Consider the following 22,186-nt stretch of genomic DNA (forward strand, 5'->3'; position numbering starts at 1 on the left):
AAACAAACAAAAACCATCCAAATACCTCCCCACTCCCGTTCCCTTGCACACAGATGCACACATATTCACACTCATTCTCATTCTGTATATTGAAACTTGGAGGACTTCTCTGATCTGCAGTTGTAAAGTACAGTTTACCACGGGGAACATTGCTAAGCTTAATGAATTCTCCTTTGTTTCTTGCAGCTCTCAAAATGCTATTGTGTAAACACGTCAAGTTACATCCATACAAACACACACATTACAGTGTTGTAATGTGTAACACATACATAACAGTGTTCTTCTAATCATTATCACTGCTAATAATATTATGTACATCCTCACACAGAGAGAGGGGATTTATTTTGTTTGGAGATGAAAACATCTTCATGCTGGATGTGGTTTTATTTCTCTATCTCCCTTAATAAAAAACAAACAGACAGACAAACAAAGCTGAGCAACACGTAGTTATCAATATCCATAGGGTTTGAATGGATTACATTTTCTTCTCTACTTTATATGGAAGAAAAAAATAACAAAAGATTGTTACAAATGGTTTGTTTTGTGTTAACTCAGCTGGAACATCTCAGTAAGACTTTCTGGTCTACTCAGTAGTAGCTTTTTTGCTGTTCTTCATTAGATGATGCCAGCAACCAGGGTTTAGTCTTTTCTCTGTTTAAATAAATAAATAAATAAATAAACCTTTATATTTCAGTTTAAATTGGCAGATTTTACATTTATACATAGATTTTTACTTTTTTTTAACACTTAAAGGAAAGGTGTTAACATCACTTACAGTGATGCATTTATGGAGTTAACATCTTGGAATAACTAAATACAATGGTTAAGCTTCAATTATTAGACAAGTATGAATATTCTCTAATACTTTAGTAGGCTACTTTCCTTCAGTATTACTTATAACCTAGTTCAATAATGACATTTCACTATTCATTATTCTCCCTTGAAGTTTCATATATACATGCTTAGCCCACAGTTCTCTCAACCTTGAACTATTTAAGAACTGATAGTGCTTGATTGATTTCCTCTGTGCTTCAAGACTCTTTTACCTTCTTGAAAGCCTAGGATTCCTTCTGTTATTTATACATTCTGTGCTTACATATTTACATGATAAAAACTCTGGTGATATCAATAATCATATTATTAGGTCTAGTTGGTTTGTTATATTTTTTTCATTTTTTTTTCAGAGCTTAATTGTGATTGATAAAACCATTTAACTCATCAGATTATTCAGTTATACTCAATTCACACGCCTGAAGTGCTGTATTTACATTTACTGTTCTTCTTGCTTTACTAATTTGAGACTTTTGCTTGGACATCTCCAGTCATTCTGCCTTTACAGCAGGTGCAGGCCATTTATGTTACAGGCTTTTTCCTGCTTTGTAACTGTGCTTGCATTTCTACTCTCTCTTCACAGTTTTGTTATTAACCTCTGCATCAGGGCAGCATGCATTAGCAATCGCTCTTCTCACAGCTCCTCTGATTTCTTCTATATGAATATTCAGCTTCTCCCTCTTTGCTTGCTAAACCTTTAAGTACCTCATTTGCTTTCTACATTCTCTTCGTCAGAGTAGACCATCTTAATTGCATCAAGTACAGCCTGGATGTGACAACTCAAGTTTTGCATTATATTGATGGATGTGTTAGTATCCAGCAGGATACCAGGGTTCTTTATTTCCCAATCTGCTTTACAATTACAAATTTACTTTAGTTCTTTTTTGCTTTGCTAACCCCCTTCTGCTACTTTTAAGGGTAGTGGGGAGTCACACTGGTAAAGATATCAGTTTATATGAACACTAATTCACACTGTTCACAGTCTTGCACATTTAGGTTCTTTATGTGAGGGTTTGGTCTTACTGCTCCTTTATATTTTACAGTCTCTTGATCAGATCTGGAGATGGTTTTATTCCCAGTAGGTGCACACAGACACACACATACACAGAGCTGACCAATAACATATCAACATGGATGGGAGAACAGTGCTTTTGTAAGCAACCCATACACACAAAAAATGCTCACATAAGCATAAGCAATATGAATGGCCTGATCCCACTTGTTCTTGCCAGTCACAAAGTTTGATAGTGGATTTTACACAGACTCACAAGGAATCACTCTGAAAGCTTTTGCATTCTTCAGTTACAATGCTGCAAACAAGGTGCCAGATGCCACGCAGTAACTGCACATCATTCGCTGGGCACCCTGAAGTGACCATTAGCCTTAACTAGCCACATAACAATCCCAGCTGGCTGGATAAAAATGTGGCCTTGTGCATCCACCTGTGCTACGGGGCACGTGTCATTACAAAGTAACTCTTAGGGTTGTTATGGCCCAGACCATCCAGGAATGGTGAGGTTCTCCTTTCCTCCTTTCAGCACGTTCTATTTTTTCCCACCCAAAATGACAACTCTCATGGCAACACTGGGCTCCCACACAAGCACGGTCAGTCACAGTTAATACACACAGGAAGAGGCTTGTTTATCATCATGTGTTCACTCCTTTAGCCTGTTCAGGTAAAAGGGCTGTATTGCTGGTCAGGGTCCAGATTCTGTTTGGTGACACCAGCCATCTCTCCTTTTGCTTGGTTATCTTCATGTCAGCAAGCTCAAGCCTCTGAACTGGAAGCTCCCAGATGAGTCCCTGGTTACCTAATGGGTAATTCTTCCCTCTTCAGATTGCAGACATGAGATGTAACTGGTTTAAGAGACTAGTGTATGTTGGTTCAACAACACAACTAAAAAATAATAATTCAGTGATCAATGGTTAATAAATACATCATTATTAAATTAGAGTTGTATCATTTTGCACTTGATTACATACAATGAATTTACCAGTTATTAGTCTTTGGTATCACAAATCACAGCTGCCATTTAAGTAAAATTCTATCACATTTCAGTCACCCCACCACTTCATATTAGGGTACATATCCTTCCTTACACTGCTCTCCCACAACACACAAAACCCTTGCCCTTGAGTTGTTTTAATCATTCCTCTGGTTTTCTTAAGATTCTGTAGCTAGTTAAGAGAACTGGTGTTCCAAGGGGACCTCTTGCCTACCATTAACCATCATGAAATCAAGGAGATATGACCCCTTTCTAAATAATGAACTGATCTCCAGTTTTAAACAGTGAAGGAAAAAAAAAAACATTGTCTTACAGTCTGGGTATTACTATAGTTTTATAGACACTCAAAGACCACAGTTTAATCATAACCCTATTCCTGGTGGAACAGTGAAGTCAGAGCTACCTGAGTGTTTCTGTAGTAGTGTCTGCACTAGTCTCCAGTAGTTTGCTGGAATATTTAAAAAAGAAGGAAGTAGCTAAAGAAGACCAAAGAATAAGGTGTCCAGAGGGAGTTTTATACTGAAAGAGATCCTTTAAATCTTGTGGCAGGACATTTGAAAAGCTTCGATTTTACTAATTGTCTCTTTTTATAAAAGAATGTAAGAATGCTAGCAACTCAGTCCATGCTCAAAGATGTTTTATTGTCCTCATCACTGTGATTTTTTCTTTTTTTTTTCCCCCACGGCACCCTCAAAGAGAGAACTTTACCTTTATTTAGCATGTATGGGACTGTGGCAAAAAGAGAGCAAGCACTAAACCTGTAGAAAACTGTACCAAAGCAATGAATTGCACCAACGTTCCTAACTCTCAGATCCATTCTTTAATCATGAGATCATGCTTCAGCAGCAGCAATCTGTACTGTATGGCTTCCTCCCACCAAATTGTATACATTTGTATTTAAAACTCTATAGTAGATGTGCCAGTTCATTTAGAGTGCCTGTTTTTCCCCATACGGATCTAATTTGCATTAGGAAGATAAATGGAAAATTCAAATACTCAGGAAGGCTGATACTAGTTGACATGCACTGCATGTTGCATTTATCTTCCCTCCTGACCAAGTCATTTTTCTGTGGCTATATCTTCAGATCTTTAAACTTGGAACTTAATGCAGAGAGTTTATTGGTTTCCAGGTAGTGGTTTGAGGCTCAAACCACTGCAGGTGTGTGGCCAAGAGGTGCTAACTGGGTGATGGATTCACAAAAATTGGGAACACAACAGCTAAGTCAAATTAAAGCAAGAATCCAGATGATTATAGGGGGCTTTGTATCAAACTCTGTGGGGATTTAAAAAGCAATACACATTGCAACACATCAGAAGAACCCTCTGGTTCCCTGATTTTCCTATTCATAGAAATGCTACGAGTTTTCTTTTCCTAATATAGTTGTTTTCTGCTGAGCTGCAACTTTCAATAATAAAATCTCAGAACCATTAATGATGCAGGAAATGTTAAAGGGAATAGCTAGCTGTTAAAGAGAATAATAACTTATTCTTAGGAGAAAATACAAATGTACCTGAGCAATATTTGCCTTCAAAAATTTCCTTGAGATTACCCTTGAAGACATTAAAAACCGTCTAACAAGAATAGCTTGGAAGTCAGTGAAACAAGTAATAATATTGGATATGGAGGCTAGAATTATGCCAGCCTGGGCATGACACTCAAATTATTACAAGAACAATACATTTTCTTGTTTCCCATTCTGCTATTACTTAGGAGAGCACCTTGCCTTACCTTTGTGCCAAAGGAGATTTCCTTCCCTTTACCAATACAGGCTGGTACCTGGCTGTTCAGAAACAAGGTGATTGCCTTGTGAAGGGTGGTTAAAAACAGAAAATTTGACACCTAGGCCTGCTGGGTTGTCCAACTTTCACAGGGAATCCTAACATCAAGGTAAAATAAACCCTGAGAGTGGAGACTGAGTGGGAAAGTAGAGTGGTTGACTTCTATTGCTGTCTAAGGTATAAACACTTCTATTAAATCATCAGGGGCAATGCTATGGACAGTTTTGAAATCTTCAGTAAAAAACAAGCAATGTGGTTTATGCTTTCAGAATATGAAATTGAGAGATCCTTTTTCCTGAGAATGAAGTGTGTCCTAGCCAAGAGGAATGCAGGATTGACATGCAGTGGCTACAAGGTAATGTATATGAGCTTTTATTTTCATGTATTCAACAAGAGACAAGTTCACTCAGTTAGTTTGTTTTTAAATATGTGTGGCTGAAAGCAAAGTCTTTGACAGGAAGTATTAGAACAGATGCAAAAGTGCTGATTGCAGACTCCCTCAGTAATGCAACTCTAGACTCTCCCACAGTGAGTTAGAGTTTGCTTTGTAGCACATTTCCACATCCTGATTCCCTGATCTTTCAGACTGGGGCCTGGAGCACACCCACAAGGGTGAAAATAGAGAGCACAGACAGGTCTCATTCCCTTCTGGGACTGGAGGCAGGTGGGGCAGGAATCCAGACACAGGAAGGTCCCATCTCCCTCTGCCTTGGTATTACCACACTTTGAGCAGCCATGGAGTTGCACAGGTCACCTCAGTGGCCTGGCTAGAATTACCTCAATGTTAATGAGACCATAACATTGCCCTAAATCATCGTTATCAGCTCAGGGTTTGAGCCACCAAGTTTGTTTACAAATCCTATTGCTTGCAGTAATTTTCTATTTACTACATGAAATCAGCAAGCCACAGCAAAGACTGAAATTCTACAGTAACACCTGCCGTTCAGGTAGTTCCTCATCTCAGCTTTACAGTATGTACTTGCTGCTCTTTGAGCTGCACTGTAAAATTTTATCACTTAAGCATCAGGAGAGAAGGGTATTTCACATACAGTCTGGTGAGGATTTGTTTTGTCCGTGTCATTCAAAAACAAAAAGAAAAAAATGCAAGAGAAGCGGGACTTGTTTAAGGAACGTGTTCCAGGTTCAGACATATATCTGCTTATTTACACTGTTATCTACCTGGTTACACTGATAGTTCTTCATTACGGGCCCTTGTTTGCTCAGCTGCTTCCCAGCAGAAATGGATATGTCCCAAAGCAGAAAGTGAAATCAGGTAAAAAAGTAGAGCTTGTAGTGGTGGCATCTCTGTTTTATTTTTTTTTTTTCCATTTATGACAGGTAATTAGGGGAATCACCTTCTTTCTCTTTTTGTTCATTATCACAAGTTTACACAGTGAAACAGTTAAGGACGTATTATTCTAGAAAGATGTTGGCTTAAATTTATTATTCTCTTTGTACTTAGGGTCAGGACTTAATACTATTGAGCATATCATGTGAATAGCTAAAGTGCAGGAAAAACTCGTGAATCAAGTATTATGAGAATTAGTAGGATTTGCTGGAAGATCTTAAATAAGTTTCTGAGCATACTAATAACTTGATGATTGGAGGGGAGGAAGGAAGGTCATACCAGAGGAGCCTATTTATAGGTGACTGTTTAGTAGGTTGTTTGTAGTACTAAATACACTGGAAATTAATTCCTTTACATTGGACCCAGTTAAAAGTCAAGCATATATGGAAATTAATAATGGATGTCTCGAATGTATTTCTGGTTCTCCACAAAGCCCAGGCAGTGTCTTGCCTGCTGTTTGGAGTAGAAAATTGGCAGGAGCACAAATAATTTCTAAACACCAGCACTACATCAAATAAATCTTATATTCTGGAAGAGTCCCCAGGTTATTATTTTTTTTCCCCTCTCTTTAGCAGACTTTGTGAATTTTTACAGGCCAACACTGAAGTTAACACTCGTGTGATTGGGAATTGTATATGGTGATTCAGGAATCTGATCTCAAGACCCTGGATTTGGTCACACACCAAAAGAATGCCAGATGAAGAACTTAGTTAAAACTCATTTTCAGTGCATTTACACATACAGTATTTAATCTTTATAAATGCAATACATTAACTTCAACTGGATTTTTGAAGTGTGTGTTTTTCACCAGAAAAAGTGGGTCATGAAAAAGTAGATGTTTATGTGTACCCATGAGAGAGTGAGAATCTGAGACATTTAAAAAAGCAACTTCCAGATTTTTTGATTAGCAAACAAGAATTCTGACTGGATCTAGAAGAAATTTATACCTAAGAAAGTTTAAAGTGTTGACTAGGAAGCAGTGTAGCTAGTCCCAAAGAGCATATGCTTTAATACTGGATTGATCATGTTAGCAGCAGTAAACACAAAAACTGCATTTATTGTGTTTTAATCTCCATTTATAAATTAACCACGCTTCTGAAGCCCTAAGACTATGCAGTAATTGTGTTATAAGGGTGTATTGCTTTATAACTTCATTGAAACTGGGTGGTCAGCTGACTTGCAGCCTCTTCCATTGCCATCAGATACTGAGTGTGTTTTCTTTTCATGCCAGGTGATCCATTGCAGTGGCTATTTGAAGATACGGCAGTATATGCTAGATATGTCTTTGTATGATTCCTGTTACCAAATCGTTGGACTGGTGGCTGTAGGTCAATCTTTACCTCCCAGTGCAATCACTGAGATCAAACTTCACAGTAACATGTTTATGTTCAGAGCAAGTTTGGACTTAAAATTAATATTCCTAGATTCCAGGTAAGCAGCTATTTCATTTCTAGCATAAAATGTTTTCAAAGTCAAGTGTTATAAGTTGCGGTGGTTTCCAAACAAATCAAAATACCTATAAAAAGGAAAGCAGTACAAAATAAATCTGGAAGACAAACACTATGAGCTCTTCAAAGCTCTTCAGGTAGCTGGATAGGCCACACTTTGTCTTGAATGCCAACATATGAGCCTGTATACTTTAACTAATAGTTCACTACATTTTCAGAGAGTCAGCTAAAGCCTTGTTGCTATGATTAATGTGCAGAAGAGCAGTAAAACATTTTTACCTTAAAGAAGATAAATTTTAACATGCAAACCTAGTGGAAGTAATAATCGTGCACCATCATCTGTAATTGAAACACTGAGCTCAAATTACTTTTCAGGGTCATCCAGAAAGCTTTTGGCAAAGTAGTAAGAAAAAAAAAGTAGTAAGAGTGTTTTACACTTTAATGCCTTAACATTTTAATGCCTTAACAATGAAACCAACCCTACTAATTGGGGTTGGAAGGAAGCAAAGAAAATGAATTCCATTGGCTACTACTTGGAAACACCGCCTTCCTAAAGAAAACTTGGGAAAATATTTCTGCTTAGGAAAGAGAACCTCGTCTCCACCCTCGGTAGATGTGGCTCACATACCAGCTAGGAAGAGAAGAGCACAAAAACAAAACTGAAGGAATTGTGAAATGACTCACTTAACCCTTTTTGAAAACTTGCTGTCTTTTAGTATACAATGATTCTTTGTACAGTTCAGTTCAAGATACCTTCAGGGGAAAAGCCCAGTTCCCAGACAATATAACAGACTTGATCATTGACAAGATGATCATTCTTTAGAAATCCCTGCATGTGGAGCAGTATGTCACATACTCTCTCATTTCCCTGACATGCTGGATTTGTGAGAAGCAGAAATGATATTTATGTGTAACAGTGAAAAAGACTGTATCCAAGACTGGGGAAGTTTTGCATGGCAGATCAACCATGCAAGAACATGCTTCTTTTCCATGCTAAGTCAATGAGATAGTGGGCCATCAGCTGCTAAAATACAAAGAACTAGTTGTTTCTGGAATCCTTCCTTTTTTTTTTTTCTTCTTTTTTTCTTCTTTTTTTTTTCTCTCTCTCTCTCTCTCTTTTTTTTTTTGGCATGCTTTACTTAATGTAACAGCTACAAAGAAGCACACAGGGTTCAGCAACATGTCTTTGCATGTGGAAAAAAGGAAATGATGTGCCTAAGAGGAACTGCCTGGAGACATAAGTGTCTTCAAAGGAGACAGTATAACCAGAGGTGTTGACAGGAGCACAGATATAACCAGTACTCTTGCATATCTGTGTTTACCAAAGAGCAGATGTGTGTCATCCACACACAGGATAGCTGGGGGTATTAAGCGCTACCAGAGCCCTTTGCTTTCCCAGCTGAGCAAACCAAGTTATATTTGCCCCAAGTAGGGGTGTACTAGGAATAAGACAAAACTGTTTTCAGGCTTGCTTCTGGTATCCATGCAAGAAAAAGAGTTGGTAGATCTTTAGAGGTAACAGTCACAGAGCAGAGAGGCATTACAGCATTACAGCCATAGTAAGAAACAGGCAAGACTTTCTAGATGCTCAATACAATGTAAAATGTTCATTTGTCAAGGTAACTGGAAAAAGGAGGCAGCCGCTTCCCTCTAAATGATCTGCAGCTTCTGATTTAGGTGGTGCAGCCTATTTTTCCATTGCTACAGAGATTACAAAGGTTTTAGGGAACTCTAGAGGGCAGAGCTGATCATTAGGGCAAGCTCTTTCTTTCTCCGTGTGCGTTGTCACAGATAACAACACTCAGAGCCCAGGCTCCCTACAGCAGCTTACTGAGGGGTTGCTTTTGTGTTAAGGACATCAAGCAGCTAAGTTTATTTCTAGATTCCAACTTTTAAAGTGAAGCTGCATTTCCAGAAACATTCACACCTGGCTTGGGTTTGTAGCTTTTTGCTTGTTTGTTTTCTGGATTAACTGTCTCTGTACTCACCCATTAAGTGAGCAGAACGAACTGCCAGCTTTGTTTTAATTGCAGTAAATCCAGAAGGAGCATTGAAATCTGAACGGGACTTTATACCAGTATTTCATCACACTGATAGGTGATTAAATTCTTAAGTGAGAAATTGGGCTCCTAGAACTGTAAACCAGGAAGGACAGGGCACACTGCAGAGGAGAAACAGAACCATGTGCTCACATAGCCTGCTGCAGAAAGAGAGCACACATGCTCGCTCTGCGTTGGTCATCCCTGAGGCAAAGGCATGCAAGACTTTCCCAAATGAAGGTATAGGTAGGGGAGGTATGGATGTATTTGTACTGTATTTGTAAGAACTCAGGCCATGAAGGCATTGTTTTTTTCTGTTGTTGTTGTTTTTCTGATTTCCTTGAAGTCCACATGATTACTTAGTGCTAAAGCAAGAGTAAATAAGATATATAATAGTTATTAAAAAAAAAAAGAGAGAGAGAGAACAGGAAAAGGGGAAAAAAAAAGAAAAAAAAAGAAAAAAAAAGTTTACATTATCTGCAGCCCTCAGTGGCACATGTTGCTTGAGACCCCTGCATTCCTTTCTGTAGATGCTGCTGTGTTATTCCTTGATACGGAGTGTATCTACATCAGTGTTTTAGTTCAGACCAGCAGCATCCTTTTGAAGTGAATGTCCTGGCCATCCTCACTCACTGTGCTGCAGTTTGTGTCATTAGGAGGCCTTAGACTTGTGAACTGGATTCCTTCCAGAAGAGTCTAACCTGGAAGCCAACCTCCAGGAGACTTTTAGGTGTGTCCCAGTGTATTTCTGGCCAGTGCAGCCTTGTTCTTTAATGTCTGCAGAGATGTTGCTGTTTCAAATTCTTCCATTATTCTTCCCCTTCTTCTCAAGTGAGGAAGTTTTTCTCAAGTCTAGCTTCAGCTTTCCTTTTCTTAGCTTGTGATCTTCATAGCTCCTTGTCTCTCCACATTCTTAGCTGGAATAAACTCCTGCTTCCTTCTTCTGTTAGTCATTAGCCTGAATTTATTTATAGACCATGATCACAGCCTCTATGGACTGACATACATGCTATGCTTGTATGTTTGCAAAAGCAAATGAAAATTTGTCAGCAGTGCACAAGAGTAGTTTTATTGTTTCGTGACTGGCTCCTCAACTGGATTTTTGTGCAAAGGATCATGCATGGCGGTGGCAAAAGCCCAAAGCTGAAATAAGTAAAAGAACTCTTTCCTGTCTGTGTGTAAGGCTGGCCAGGGAATAGCTGCACCTTGCTTTGGCTGGGTTGAGAGGGTTTATGTTCTTATAAAGATGAGGATTCTGTTTCCAAAACTAATATTTTGTCCTACGGTTTTTAGGTACCTGATTTGTTGGCACAATCAAAAGTTAGATTAATGAAACTGAATATTCCTAGAGCTTTTGCTTATTATGGAATCTTCCTTTTCTAGAGTGACTGAGTTAACTGGATATGAGCCCCAAGATCTGATAGAAAAAACTCTCTACCACCATGTTCATGGCTGTGATGTGTTCCATTTACGATATGCTCATCATCTGTGTAAGTAAAAAGAATGCTAGACTGAAATTTATTAGCCAGAGTGAAAAGTTTTGCAGGCAACAGGCACTATGCTGGAAAGTAAAGAAAGGTTTCCATGTCTTGACTGAAGCTTGATTTTCAAAAGTGCTTGGCTGTCACTTAAGGAAATGATTACTTCTGCAAATAAGCTAGATAGTGAATATGCTGTGCTTATACAAATATATCTGGGTACTTTTATCTTAGACTTAAAGGATCTGAGCTCTTTTGAAAATGTGGACTTGATTCTGGGTAGTGAACTCCTGAAGAAAAAAAAAAAAAAAGAAAATACAAAAGAGCAAGTGAGTGAGCAAGACGGGAAAATCTGGACTTTACTATCCTCTGTTGTTAGAAGAAAAATTATGCAAGAGCTCCCCATTCCTCTGAAACATGTTAGTAATAATCAACCCATGTTTGAAGTGAATGCAAACCCAAAAAATCCTGAGATGAATGTTCATTAATAGCATGTGGATGAGGTTTGGAGAATGGAGTGTCAGGAAAAAAAATTACACGTTTAATAATTCCCCATCTGCCAACAGAGACACTAATCATATCTTCAAACATCTGGATTTGGGAAGTAGTTCATTCAGTAGCACATTAATTTGAGAAGCAAATTGAGGGAATAGCTGAAATCTGGACTTGGCTCAGTCTGTTGCAGCCCATACGATGCAAAGATGAAATCCAAAAACCAATGTCAGTGAATTTTTTTCCAGATTGCTTCTGTGGACTGAAAGCAGCCAGAGTCAAATACTTCTTTTAGGCTTCCTGAAGGACAAGGTAGTTGGTTCTTCACCTTACTCTGTGCTGTTCATGAGGATTTGGAATATAAAAGAAGGATGTAATTGTGTTTGGCACAAATCAGTGCTGGAACTCCAAGTACTGAATTCTGTTGATGGCCATGTGTACTACACCTGCAAAAGCAAAAGTTGATCTTTACAGCAAGATCATATTTACCATAATGCTATTGAAGGTTTTGAGTCAATATAAAATATAAACTAGGATGATTCTGTAATCAGGGATTACAGAATGCCATATTGGGGGCATCCTTTTTGTAGTGCTAATTTCTGCATCTGGTTGTGAATGTCAACCTGTAAAAAAATTAGTCTTTATTTGTACATGACTATTTAAAATACCCATATCAACCATTATACAGATGCTTCCAATATAGCCACAATCATCTCTGGAAAACAGTTTATCCATTTTAGAGCAGAGTCATGGATAGCTCTGTCTGTGTGGGAGAAGATCTGTAGTTTGGCTACCAGTTTGACCTATGTCAGACTGGAGTTTTAAAAAGAGACACATCATGTTTACTGACTTACTCAAAAAAAAAAAAAAGGGAACAAACAGACAAACAAAAAACATTAACAAAACAGAATAACTGAAAACAGTCCCTAGATACTGTACCTGAATTGCAAAGATAAATTATTGTAAAGTTTAAAATCAGAAAAAAAAAATACAAGATCATAGCAATTAAATGCCAAGAAGCAAAAAGAAGGAAATGGCTAATGTTTGGGCAACAGTAGGAACAGTGCAGGATCATGGTCAGAATACTAAGCAACAGGAATTATTAAAACAGATGTAAAGTGTACAAACTTCCTCTGGGGAGCACTGTTATAACTCACCCACCATCCATCAGCAAATGTCTGAGGAACACAAACAGTAAAAGGTTGGCAGGTTTGACGTACCCTTCTATAAAACAATCTGATGATTAAGTGTCATCTGATGAAGAAATCTGGAGAGAAACATCTTACACCTAATAAGGGTATTAAGCAAAAAAGGAAAATATAGCAACCCTAAAATAGGGTAACCGATTGCTCTTTCTTAGAGGAAAAAAAGCCCAAACTGAAGACCTGAAGTTAGTGAACTTTGTTAGGCAGCACAGAGAACAAAACAAAGGAAACAGTGAGGGGAACAAGTTAGATGGAATATAAAAAGAACATCAGACTATGAGGAAAATGTAGACGTGAATATTTGCCTAAGGTGTGCTGGCAGTAAACAGCGTTTCCTGTTTTAAACATTTGATTTACTTCCTGCTCTATGAAAAAGCTTCTGATATTTGAACTAGCGCTATTTATTTCTATAGCACCATCAATATACACAGTGTTTTCTCTGCAACAGGGGAAATGTGGCCACACAAATGATGACTCCTTTCATTCTGAAAGACATTTAGAACGTCTCCTTAGATTTAGAAACTTTCATCTAAAAGACAGGCTAGAGAAGCTCTTCCAGTCCAGACAAAATATTCCTCTATTCCAGAACAGACAAACTATTTTTCTGGCCTCAGAGAAATCATCTCTCATGAAAAAAAATCATTTGTACCACCATCTTTCTGTGAGGAAGATTTTGTGCATCCCACATGTTGTAGCATCATTGCTCTTCCCACATTATAAACTCTTAAAAGAATCACATCTCTGTGCCTTGGCAAGGCAACCCACAGCCCCATCTGATGCCATCACCAAAATGTTTTGCTGCTTCCTGGAAGTCAACCTATGTATTTATAGAACCTATCTTATGGGAGAGCACAGTCTGCTGTCCAGGGCATTGAATCTGCTGTTGCTCCCCTGGCAATCCAGCCTTCTGGCAGAGCTGCACTAGTTTTTAAGAGGGTAAAAGAACTGTAGAGGCTGCTGGGGCGCCAACCCCTGACCACACCACCCAAGAGCTGGGCCAATGACATGCCAGGTTGTGTGCACCAGGGAAGCTAAACCAGTAACTGCTGCGAGAGCAGAACCAAGAAGTCCATTTCTCTGAGTGGTATCTTGAAGTGCAGGCTGGCAACTCCCAGCCACATGCCTGTGAGCCTGCTGGAGCCTTTTAAAATAGCCATTTGTGACAGGCCAGAAGGACCAGCCCAGCCAGCCCAATGCCTTTTTCAGCTTGCCTGCTAAACCAGGAGGGAACCACAACACAGGAACACCCAGCTACAAATGGCACATCTCAGAGCCAAGGCTAAAGCCACTGAGTCCTCCCTGTCTGATTGCAGCGGAGGCCACCAAGAAGTCTGAGCCTGCACAGATCATCTTGGTAGTGGATTTACCTCACTCCCATTTCTGAGGTTTCCCAATCAGCATCAAACAGGATAATTTCACCAAGAGCCAAATGGAAATTGACCTCATTTACTGTATCAGAAGCACAGCTACTGTCCCTTAGCCAAGGTCAGACTTTCCCCACATTGCTAAAAATGCAGGAGACATGGAGTCCTCCCCTGTCCCAAGAGAAATATTGGTTTGTCCATGTAATTAGGAAGGAAGGCTGAACACTGTAGTCCTCAGTGGTTTTCACATCTTTTAAAATACTGTCTTAACTGGAGAGCTAAAACAGGGATTAAAAAAAAAAAAAGAGTTAGTGAAAAGCCAAAGCACATGGAAGAACTCTGTGATAGCTGGTGAACCACTAGAGCATTAATCTCCATTGTGGAAAACTGAGGCCCCATTACAAAAATATTTGTTATATTATCCAAGCCAAAACGTAAGTATCATTTGCTAGGAGTGGACAATTTGGATTATAGAATGGCAAGAGACATTGTGAATCCACGGAACTTGATTGGTTATTAACAAATATCTTTACAACAGGTTTATTTGGCATCATTAGACTGAATCTGTGAGTAGCAGATACAACACCTTTACTTTGGAGTGACATATTGCACTTTAAGAGTATATGTGTCTATATATTTTGTGTGTGTGTTTATGAAACTATAAACATTTCCCCTATTTTTTTATTTTATTTTTTTTTAATATCTGCACATAGGTCCTCCTCTCCCTGCCTCTCTACAATCAATCTGTGTAGAAATGTAGGCATGAGAAAGAACACCTGTAAGCATGAGGCAAAAAGATGATGTATGAGAGACTTCAAACTCTAAATAGTTCTACAGTCATTTAGTACGAACCTGATTTTCTTAGGGAGATTAACTTGATTTGAAGAAAAACTTAAATATGTTGTGACTTGTACAAGTGGACAGGAGAGTAAACAGTTCAGAGAGAGGACCCCCATGCAACAGACTTAAAAGACTTCTTAGCAAGAACAAACACTATTGCTCTTCTATTTCTGTCAGTCTTCCATTGGGCTATTTACGTTATCCACACTATTGCAGTCTTTGATATTTATTGAAATTACAAACCCACACTGCCCCAAGTAAAATATGAACAAAAAAAACACAACTCCAGTGTTGACTGCTGGCCATAAAATTAATTAATAATCTGGACACCCCCCCCAAAATTATGCACTTTTTTGTTCTCAATTTAATACTGGATGTCCTCCCTGTCAGAAGAATCTCCTATGAACACTAAATATAAAGCCATAAATTTCAATTTCAATTGATCATTTCCTCTACTAGAGTGTACTGAAAGAGGCAACTTGTTTGATCAGCTTATTTCTGCTCTGTTTCTGCACCTAGCATGTATAGTAAGAGAACAAAATTACAGTGAGCTTTGCTAATGAATTCAAAGTAGTATAAATCCTACATTGGAAAGCAGTAATTCAATTTTTTCATCATGTATTACACAAAGCTACAAGGAACTGCTGCTATTGATTACTTTTTTTTTTTTTAAATAATTTGAGTATCAAAATCAATCCCTTATTTCCTAATTTAAAATAAATAACTAATTGTATAGGGGAGTAAGAAGGTTGAGTTTCATAAAGACATGCTTTTGGGTCACACAAGAGAAAAAGAATCTTTGAAGGCTGGGAATTATATTCTGGTGAATCATTGGATAAATGCCTGGCACTGGACCAGAAAGATTTGTGGCTAGATTAAATATTTAAAGATGCTGCACAACTCATAGCATAGCCTTATGCCAAAACATCTTTGTTCACAGAGAGTCCAAGCTGGTGTTTAGAGGATTACATTTCTAGTGAAATCTATCTGATAACTGATTCATATCTCTGGCCCTGTCTTTATTTGTTTGCTTAAGAACCAAATAACATTTTAATTTTGCTCTTTCAAATCAACCTTCAAAATGTAGTGCTTACATAGGAAAAAGTATCATAGCATAAAATCCACTGCAAAATACAGTTATCTTTGAAGCTATGAATATCAAAAGTGCTTCCCAAATATGCTGGAAAAGTTCAAGACAGTTGTGTCCACTTCAAAATATTTCTGCTGCCTTGAACTTCTCATTTTCAGTTAGAAGATTAAAAATAGTAAGTGTTTTTTGCTGAATGTAAGCAGAAGAGAGCAGGGCGAACTGGAAAAGAAAGAATACAAGCCTTAATAGTTGAGAACATGCTACTTGTAAACAACAATGTGACATCATGAAATGATGTAAAAGAGTAGGACAGGTATTTTTGCAAGGAAGCTAACTTGTGTTTGGTGGGAGGAGGAGGTCTAAAAAAGGGTAAGGAGGGAGAAAATTCCCTCCCTTGCAAATAAATCTCTCCAGGAAGTGGTCACAAGTGCAAGCAATGTGAAGTGCTTTTTTGTATTTTATTCGCAGTGCTGGTGAAAGGCCAAGTCACAACCAAGTACTATCGACTACTGTCCAAGCATGGAGGCTGGGTTTGGGTACAGAGCTACGCTACCATTGTGCATAACAGCCGTTCATCACGGCCTCACTGCATAGTGAGTGTCAATTATGTCCTTACGTAAGTCAAAATACTTTGTACCATTACGTGTTATCAGCAATTGATTCATTACTAATTGAATCCTTTAAGTTTGCTTTACTTGTGTCTTCCAGTACCATTCTGTGTTTGTATGTTGCAGCCATTTTTCTCTCCTCATATCCTCCCTCTTTTAGTTACAGAAGCACATTGAGCTAAAAAGAGCTAGTATTTTTGATGGTTATTTCATATACCATCTGCTTGAATGTGTAGTACCACTGGTAGCTTTTTGTGTTAGACCTGGACCTGGTTCTGTAATTGGCATCAGAACTGCAGTGGTGCTGTCCTGACACAGCAAGAGATACAGCTGCCCAGCAGAGGTCACGGCGTCAGTTTGCGAGACAGAGAAATGTTAGGAAGCGTTACTCCTTCCGGGGGTGGGTGAATCACCAAGGATTCCCTCACTTGCCTTGGGTTGCAGACAGTCAGGGTGAAACTATCTTCGCACAATGCCAAGCGGCTTCCACTGAGCTTGTGAATGTGCAGAGGTTTGGGCATGCAGTTTATGAATCCTGGTTCAAGTCGTAAAGGTGAAGGTGACGAAATTCCTGTCTTGATATCAACCTGAGAGAGACAGAAACCCACGTGGAATAAAGGAGATAAGTAACAGCGGAACAGACTGTGCCTGAAAAGACTACCTTAAAAAATAAAAATATTTTTTTAAAAAATGATAAAGGGCACTGCTTTTGTTGAAAAGCAGCAGAAAAAAGCAGGGAACTACATACCCTTTTGCCTAGACTTGTCCGCTTCTTAACTGGCTTGAAAGTAAATTATGTTTGCATGATGTTTGTGGTAGGGTCATATGTGTTTGCATATGATACTGCTGTTTCTACTACCTGATCTTGAGGAGTTAAAGTGTATGACCAGGTAGCAACCACAGGATGTTTCCTCAAACTACCTGAAGGAGGTACGCAGCGCTAGACACATTGGCCAATGCTGCAGTCATTCCTATACAGATGTGAGAGCAGCAGCACTAAGGAAAGACTCCATCCTGCAACCTGATTGAGTCCCATAAGTTGGGGCAAGTGATTTGAATGAAAAAAAGAGGAAACTATGCCAGGGACATAACAGTATAATCTTCAAATTTAATTCCAGGTTGTTCACCATCAAAAAGCAATGGAAAAGAGTTCTAGATAGGAAGTGTCAGAGAAGTATGTTTTTTTGTTTGTTTGTTTGTTTAAAGTTATCGTTTCAAAAATATGCTCCAATGTTGCTACAGACAAAACAAGGGGAGACCATTTAATCATCAGGAATATATCAATTAATGTTTCAATATATGATCCATAGTCTGTCCTTGATTTGTTTTTTAGCCATTTTTGTAGATCTGCCCTGTATGTAGAACAAGTCAAAATGAACAAAACAGAGGAGAAAAACAATATTGCAGCTCCGATGGCCTAGTTACAAGGGCATTGCGCTGACAGGAGAGAAACATCGCTCCTTTAACCTCTCCTCAGAGCAAGTTGTGAGAGCCAGGAAAGAGACCAATTCTTGACTAAGGAGAAGATGTATGAATTGATCTGTGTCTTCCTACCAGCTGACATGGCCGTGATTCCAAAATGCCACAGATAGCTGAGAGAAAGTTGGGATAAGCTTAGGGTCAGAGAGTAGGGACATTTAATGCAAAGATGTTAAAACTCTGTTCCCAGTGGAATGTGTATGCCAGACTCCTGTGGAAACAGTCAGACCATAAAATTCACTACCTGCTAGCATCCCCAGTCTAGTACTGCAGACTCATTCTTGGACGAATGAAAACATTGTGAAAGCTAATGTATTTTCAAAGGAGTTATTTTGAATCTGTGTGGTATGTTTGAGTACGTAATCTATTGGACTGTTCTTTTGCAGAGATATTGAGTATAAGGAACTTCAGTTGTCACTGGACCAGGTTACCATTTCTAAGTCACAGTTTTCGTGCAGAAACTCAGTATCTACCTCGCAGGAAACAAGGAAAATAGTAAAACCCAAAAGTAATAAAATGAAGGCAAAACTCAGAACAACGCCTTACCCACAACAGGTAACTTTTTCAGCAGTATTTACTCACCAGTTATTGTGGTAGAGTCCTTGAGCCAGGACAGAAATCCTCTGGAACTGAATTTACTGTAAAACTGACTACAGCATGCTCTGCTGCAAGAACGTCCTTGTAGGCCAGAATACAACCAGACCCTTATGTTCTTGGGGTGAACAGCATAAATATTACAAAACAGCTCTGGCAAGTGATGCAGACAGAAAGACTTCTGGATTTGGAGGATGTAAAGTGCTTAAAAACAAAACAAAAACAAAAACAATGTGTTTTCTTGGTTAGAAGAAGAAAGCAATGTATTAAGGACAGCTGTGCAGTGAAAATTTGAGCTAGCATAAAACATCTTATTCACTGTTGATGTGCAGAGCTCTAAACATCACATAGATACTGGCAGTTTCCTTATGCTGGAGAATGCTTCATACAAAAGAATCCTAGCAAACAGAGGGCTGGAGTGGGATTTGTGATATCTGTCACTGGGTGAGCCAGAACTAGATGCAAAAGGGAGCTATGTATGGAGATCACCCATAAAACAGGGTTGGTGATACTGATAAGCACTGTAAGACATTCTGAGACTGCAATGAATATTGTTGAAAGAGGTTACTATTACCTTAAAAAAAAAAAAAAAAAAGCACTGAATGCATCTAGCACATACACTTCAGTCAAAACATCACATTAATGGTTTGACACTGCACTTATCAGTAACTTCCTGTGCTCTGCAACAAACTTACGCCCGCCGGTATTTGCAACTGCCTACAATCACTAGCTAAAATCCAGCTGGCAAATTCTCAAATAAACCCTTAACATTAGGATGACAAAATTGTTCTTTGTTCACATGTTAAGTGAAGGTAAGGTATAGTGAAGGCAAGGAATTTCAAATGCACTGGTAAGCCACTGTAGCCAGCGAGATTGCAATTCAAGGAGGCCCAGCTTTGGGTGCCTGTATGATATGTTACGTGGTTTCATATAAAAGTTAGTCATTTAACTCTCTTACTCTCCTTTTTTTCTTTCCCCCAGCAATACAGCTCATTCCAAACAGACAAACTGGAATGCAGCCAGGTGGGAAACTGGCGATCCAGCCCTGCAGTGAACGCTGCCACCATTCAAGAACAAAACTTCCATTCAGAAAACAGTGAACTTTTATATGCCCCGTCATATAGCTTGCCTTTCTCTTACCATTATGGACACTTCCCTGTCGATTCTCATGTCTTCAGTAGCAAAAAGCAAATGCTGCCTTCTAAGTTCGGGCAGTCTCAAGGAGCACCTTGTGAAGTGGCTCGGTTTTTCTTGAGTACGCTGCAGACAAATGGAGAATGCCAGTGGCATTATGCCAACTCCTTGGTACCCAGCAGCCAGTCACCATCCAAAAATCTTCCTGAGCAGCCAGTGAACATCATCCGGCATAATCTTGCACAGAGTTATGAAGGTGGGTGTCACTTTAAAAAAAGAAAAATGGAAAAGAAAAACTGTGGGGTGTCTGGGAAATATTTGTAATTGTAATTTGAAAACAGGAAATACAAGATGTTCAGGAAATACAGAAAATCAGAAACAGTGAAATGTAACATCCAGTATGTTTATAGTATTTACATGCTTATCTCACTTCCCTTTACCATAAGCACTTGATTAGGAGTATTAGGAGAGAAGGGATGCCATCCAGAGGACCTGGACAGGCTCAAGAGGTGGGCCTATGTGAATCTCATGGAGTTCAGAAAGGCTGAGTGCAAGGCCCTGCACACGGGCTGGGACACTCCCAAGCAGAAATACAGGCTGAGCAGAGAAAGGATCAAGAGCAGCCCTGAGGAGAAGGACCTGGGGGTGTTGGTGGATGAGAAGCTCCACATGAACTTGCGATGTGCACTTCCAGCCCAGAAAACCAAACATACCCTGGGCTGCATCAAAAGCAGCACGGCCAGCAGGGCAAGGGAGGTGATTGTCCCCCTCAGCTCTGCTCTCGTGAGACCCCATCTGGAGCCCTGTGTTCAGCTTTGGGGACCCAGCACAAGAAGGACATGGACCTGTTAGAGTGTGTCCAGAGGAGGGCCACGAAGATGACCAAGGTGCTGGAGCACCCCTCCTGTGAAGACAGGCCGAGGGAGTTGGGGTTGTTCAGCCTGGAGAAGAGAAGGCTCCAGGAAGACCTCAGAGAGGCCTTCCAGTATCCAAAGGGAGCTACAGAAAAGCTGGGGGGGGACTCTTTGTCAGGGAGTGCAGTGATAGGACAAGGAGGAATGGATTTAAATTGAAAGAGGGTAGATTTAGATTAGACATTAGGAAGAAATTCTTCACTGTGAGGGTGGTGAGGCACTGGAACAGGTTGCCCAAAGAAGCTGTGGTTGCCCCATCCCTGGAAGTGTTCAAGGCCAGTCTGGATGGGGCTTTGGGCAGCCTGGGCTGGTGGGAGGTGTCCCTGCCCATGGCAGGGGGTTGGAACTGGATGGGCTTTAAGGTCCCTTCCAACCCAAACCATTCTGTGATTCTGTGATTCTATTATCAAAGCATCAGTTGCAAAAATGTATTCACCAGAATCACTTTTAGAACAGGGCAGAGATACCACCTCCTTTAATACTGGCCTTCATGCTTTGCACCGTCGGAGCTGTGTAGTGGAATTACCGAGGTAAGTCATCACTGAAGTCAGGAAGAAACAAATGAACTTTAGTCCACATACAGAAATTAAAATAAACATGATCTGTTTCCACAAAAATTGCAGGTTGTTCTTTCTGAATATGAAGTCATTCTGAGTGTCAGTACCTTACAGTTACTACACGGCATGACGAAATGAAATGCTCTGTCTCCGTGCTTCATTTAAAATGTCTTCAGTGCTCCCCCTGATCAACTGTGTCACCTCTCTATGAAGACGGTTAGCTCAAATTCTCTGAAGGAAGCACTGAAGACGTTGATTTCTCTGAGGTGGCAACCTATAGGAAATAACTTTTCAAAGCTATAAAGTAAATAATGTAAACAAGCTAAAGAAACACTAATCCTTAGATCTCACATACATTACATTGATCTGCATACACCATTTTGATTATTTAAAAATCACCAATGGGGGCTGGCTGTTTGATATACTGTTATAAAGTTGGATGGAAACATTCCTTTCTTATAACTTCATTATGGATGTGATGGAGGTAGCAGTAATGAAAAATAAATAAAAAATATTATTAGAAAAAAAGCTAGAAAAGATAAGCTCAAAATTCTCTGTATACCAGAAACAAGCATTTTTTTCACATAGGGACATAACATTAAGTATTTCAGATTTGAAGGGAACATCTGCAGATGTTAAAATACGAACTTACTACAAGAGAGAGAAGATGGTATCAGAGAGTGAGCATGTCTCCCACAAAATAACTTCTGCCCAGGGTTCTGTCCTTCATGGGGCCGTTTGAAGTCACCTAGCTGACTGTCATATTTTACTTTATTGTCCTGTATTTAGGTTGAAAATAAGTAAAATTAAAGCTTTTCTTACAGCCTAGCACAGCTTAATTTTTATTTTTTTTTTTTCCTGAGCTCCTCTAGTGTGCTGGCTTCCTTTTGCTACTGTTGTGGGCTGGATGTCAAAAGGAGTAGCTTTAGACTAGAAGCGATAGGAAGTGGTCAGAGCACCAAGTTTGCTGGAGTTCAAGA

At 39.3% G+C, this 22,186-nt stretch overlaps 1 protein-coding gene across 2 annotated transcripts in view; it reads left to right on the forward strand.

The window, feature by feature from the left end:
* Nucleotides 1–22,186, forward strand: part of SIM2 (SIM bHLH transcription factor 2) — a gene marked incomplete at its 5' end in the record, with an annotated part of 59,548 nt that overhangs the window by 27,322 nt on the left and 10,040 nt on the right. For both annotated transcript variants that reach the window (XM_080602824.1, XM_080602825.1), the window contains 6 exons: nucleotides 4,886–4,971; nucleotides 7,196–7,395; nucleotides 10,835–10,941; nucleotides 16,389–16,536; nucleotides 18,394–18,562; nucleotides 19,583–19,991. In XM_080602824.1, coding sequence (XP_080458950.1) covers nucleotides 4,886–4,971; nucleotides 7,196–7,395; nucleotides 10,835–10,941; nucleotides 16,389–16,536; nucleotides 18,394–18,562; nucleotides 19,583–19,991 — 1,119 coding nt within the window. The remainder of the gene's footprint in view (nucleotides 1–4,885; nucleotides 4,972–7,195; nucleotides 7,396–10,834; nucleotides 10,942–16,388; nucleotides 16,537–18,393; nucleotides 18,563–19,582; nucleotides 19,992–22,186) is intronic.

Source organism: Anser brachyrhynchus, assembly GCF_964034855.1.
Source record: "Anser brachyrhynchus genome assembly, chromosome: 1".
NCBI classification, from domain to species: Eukaryota; Metazoa; Chordata; class Aves; order Anseriformes; family Anatidae; genus Anser; species Anser brachyrhynchus.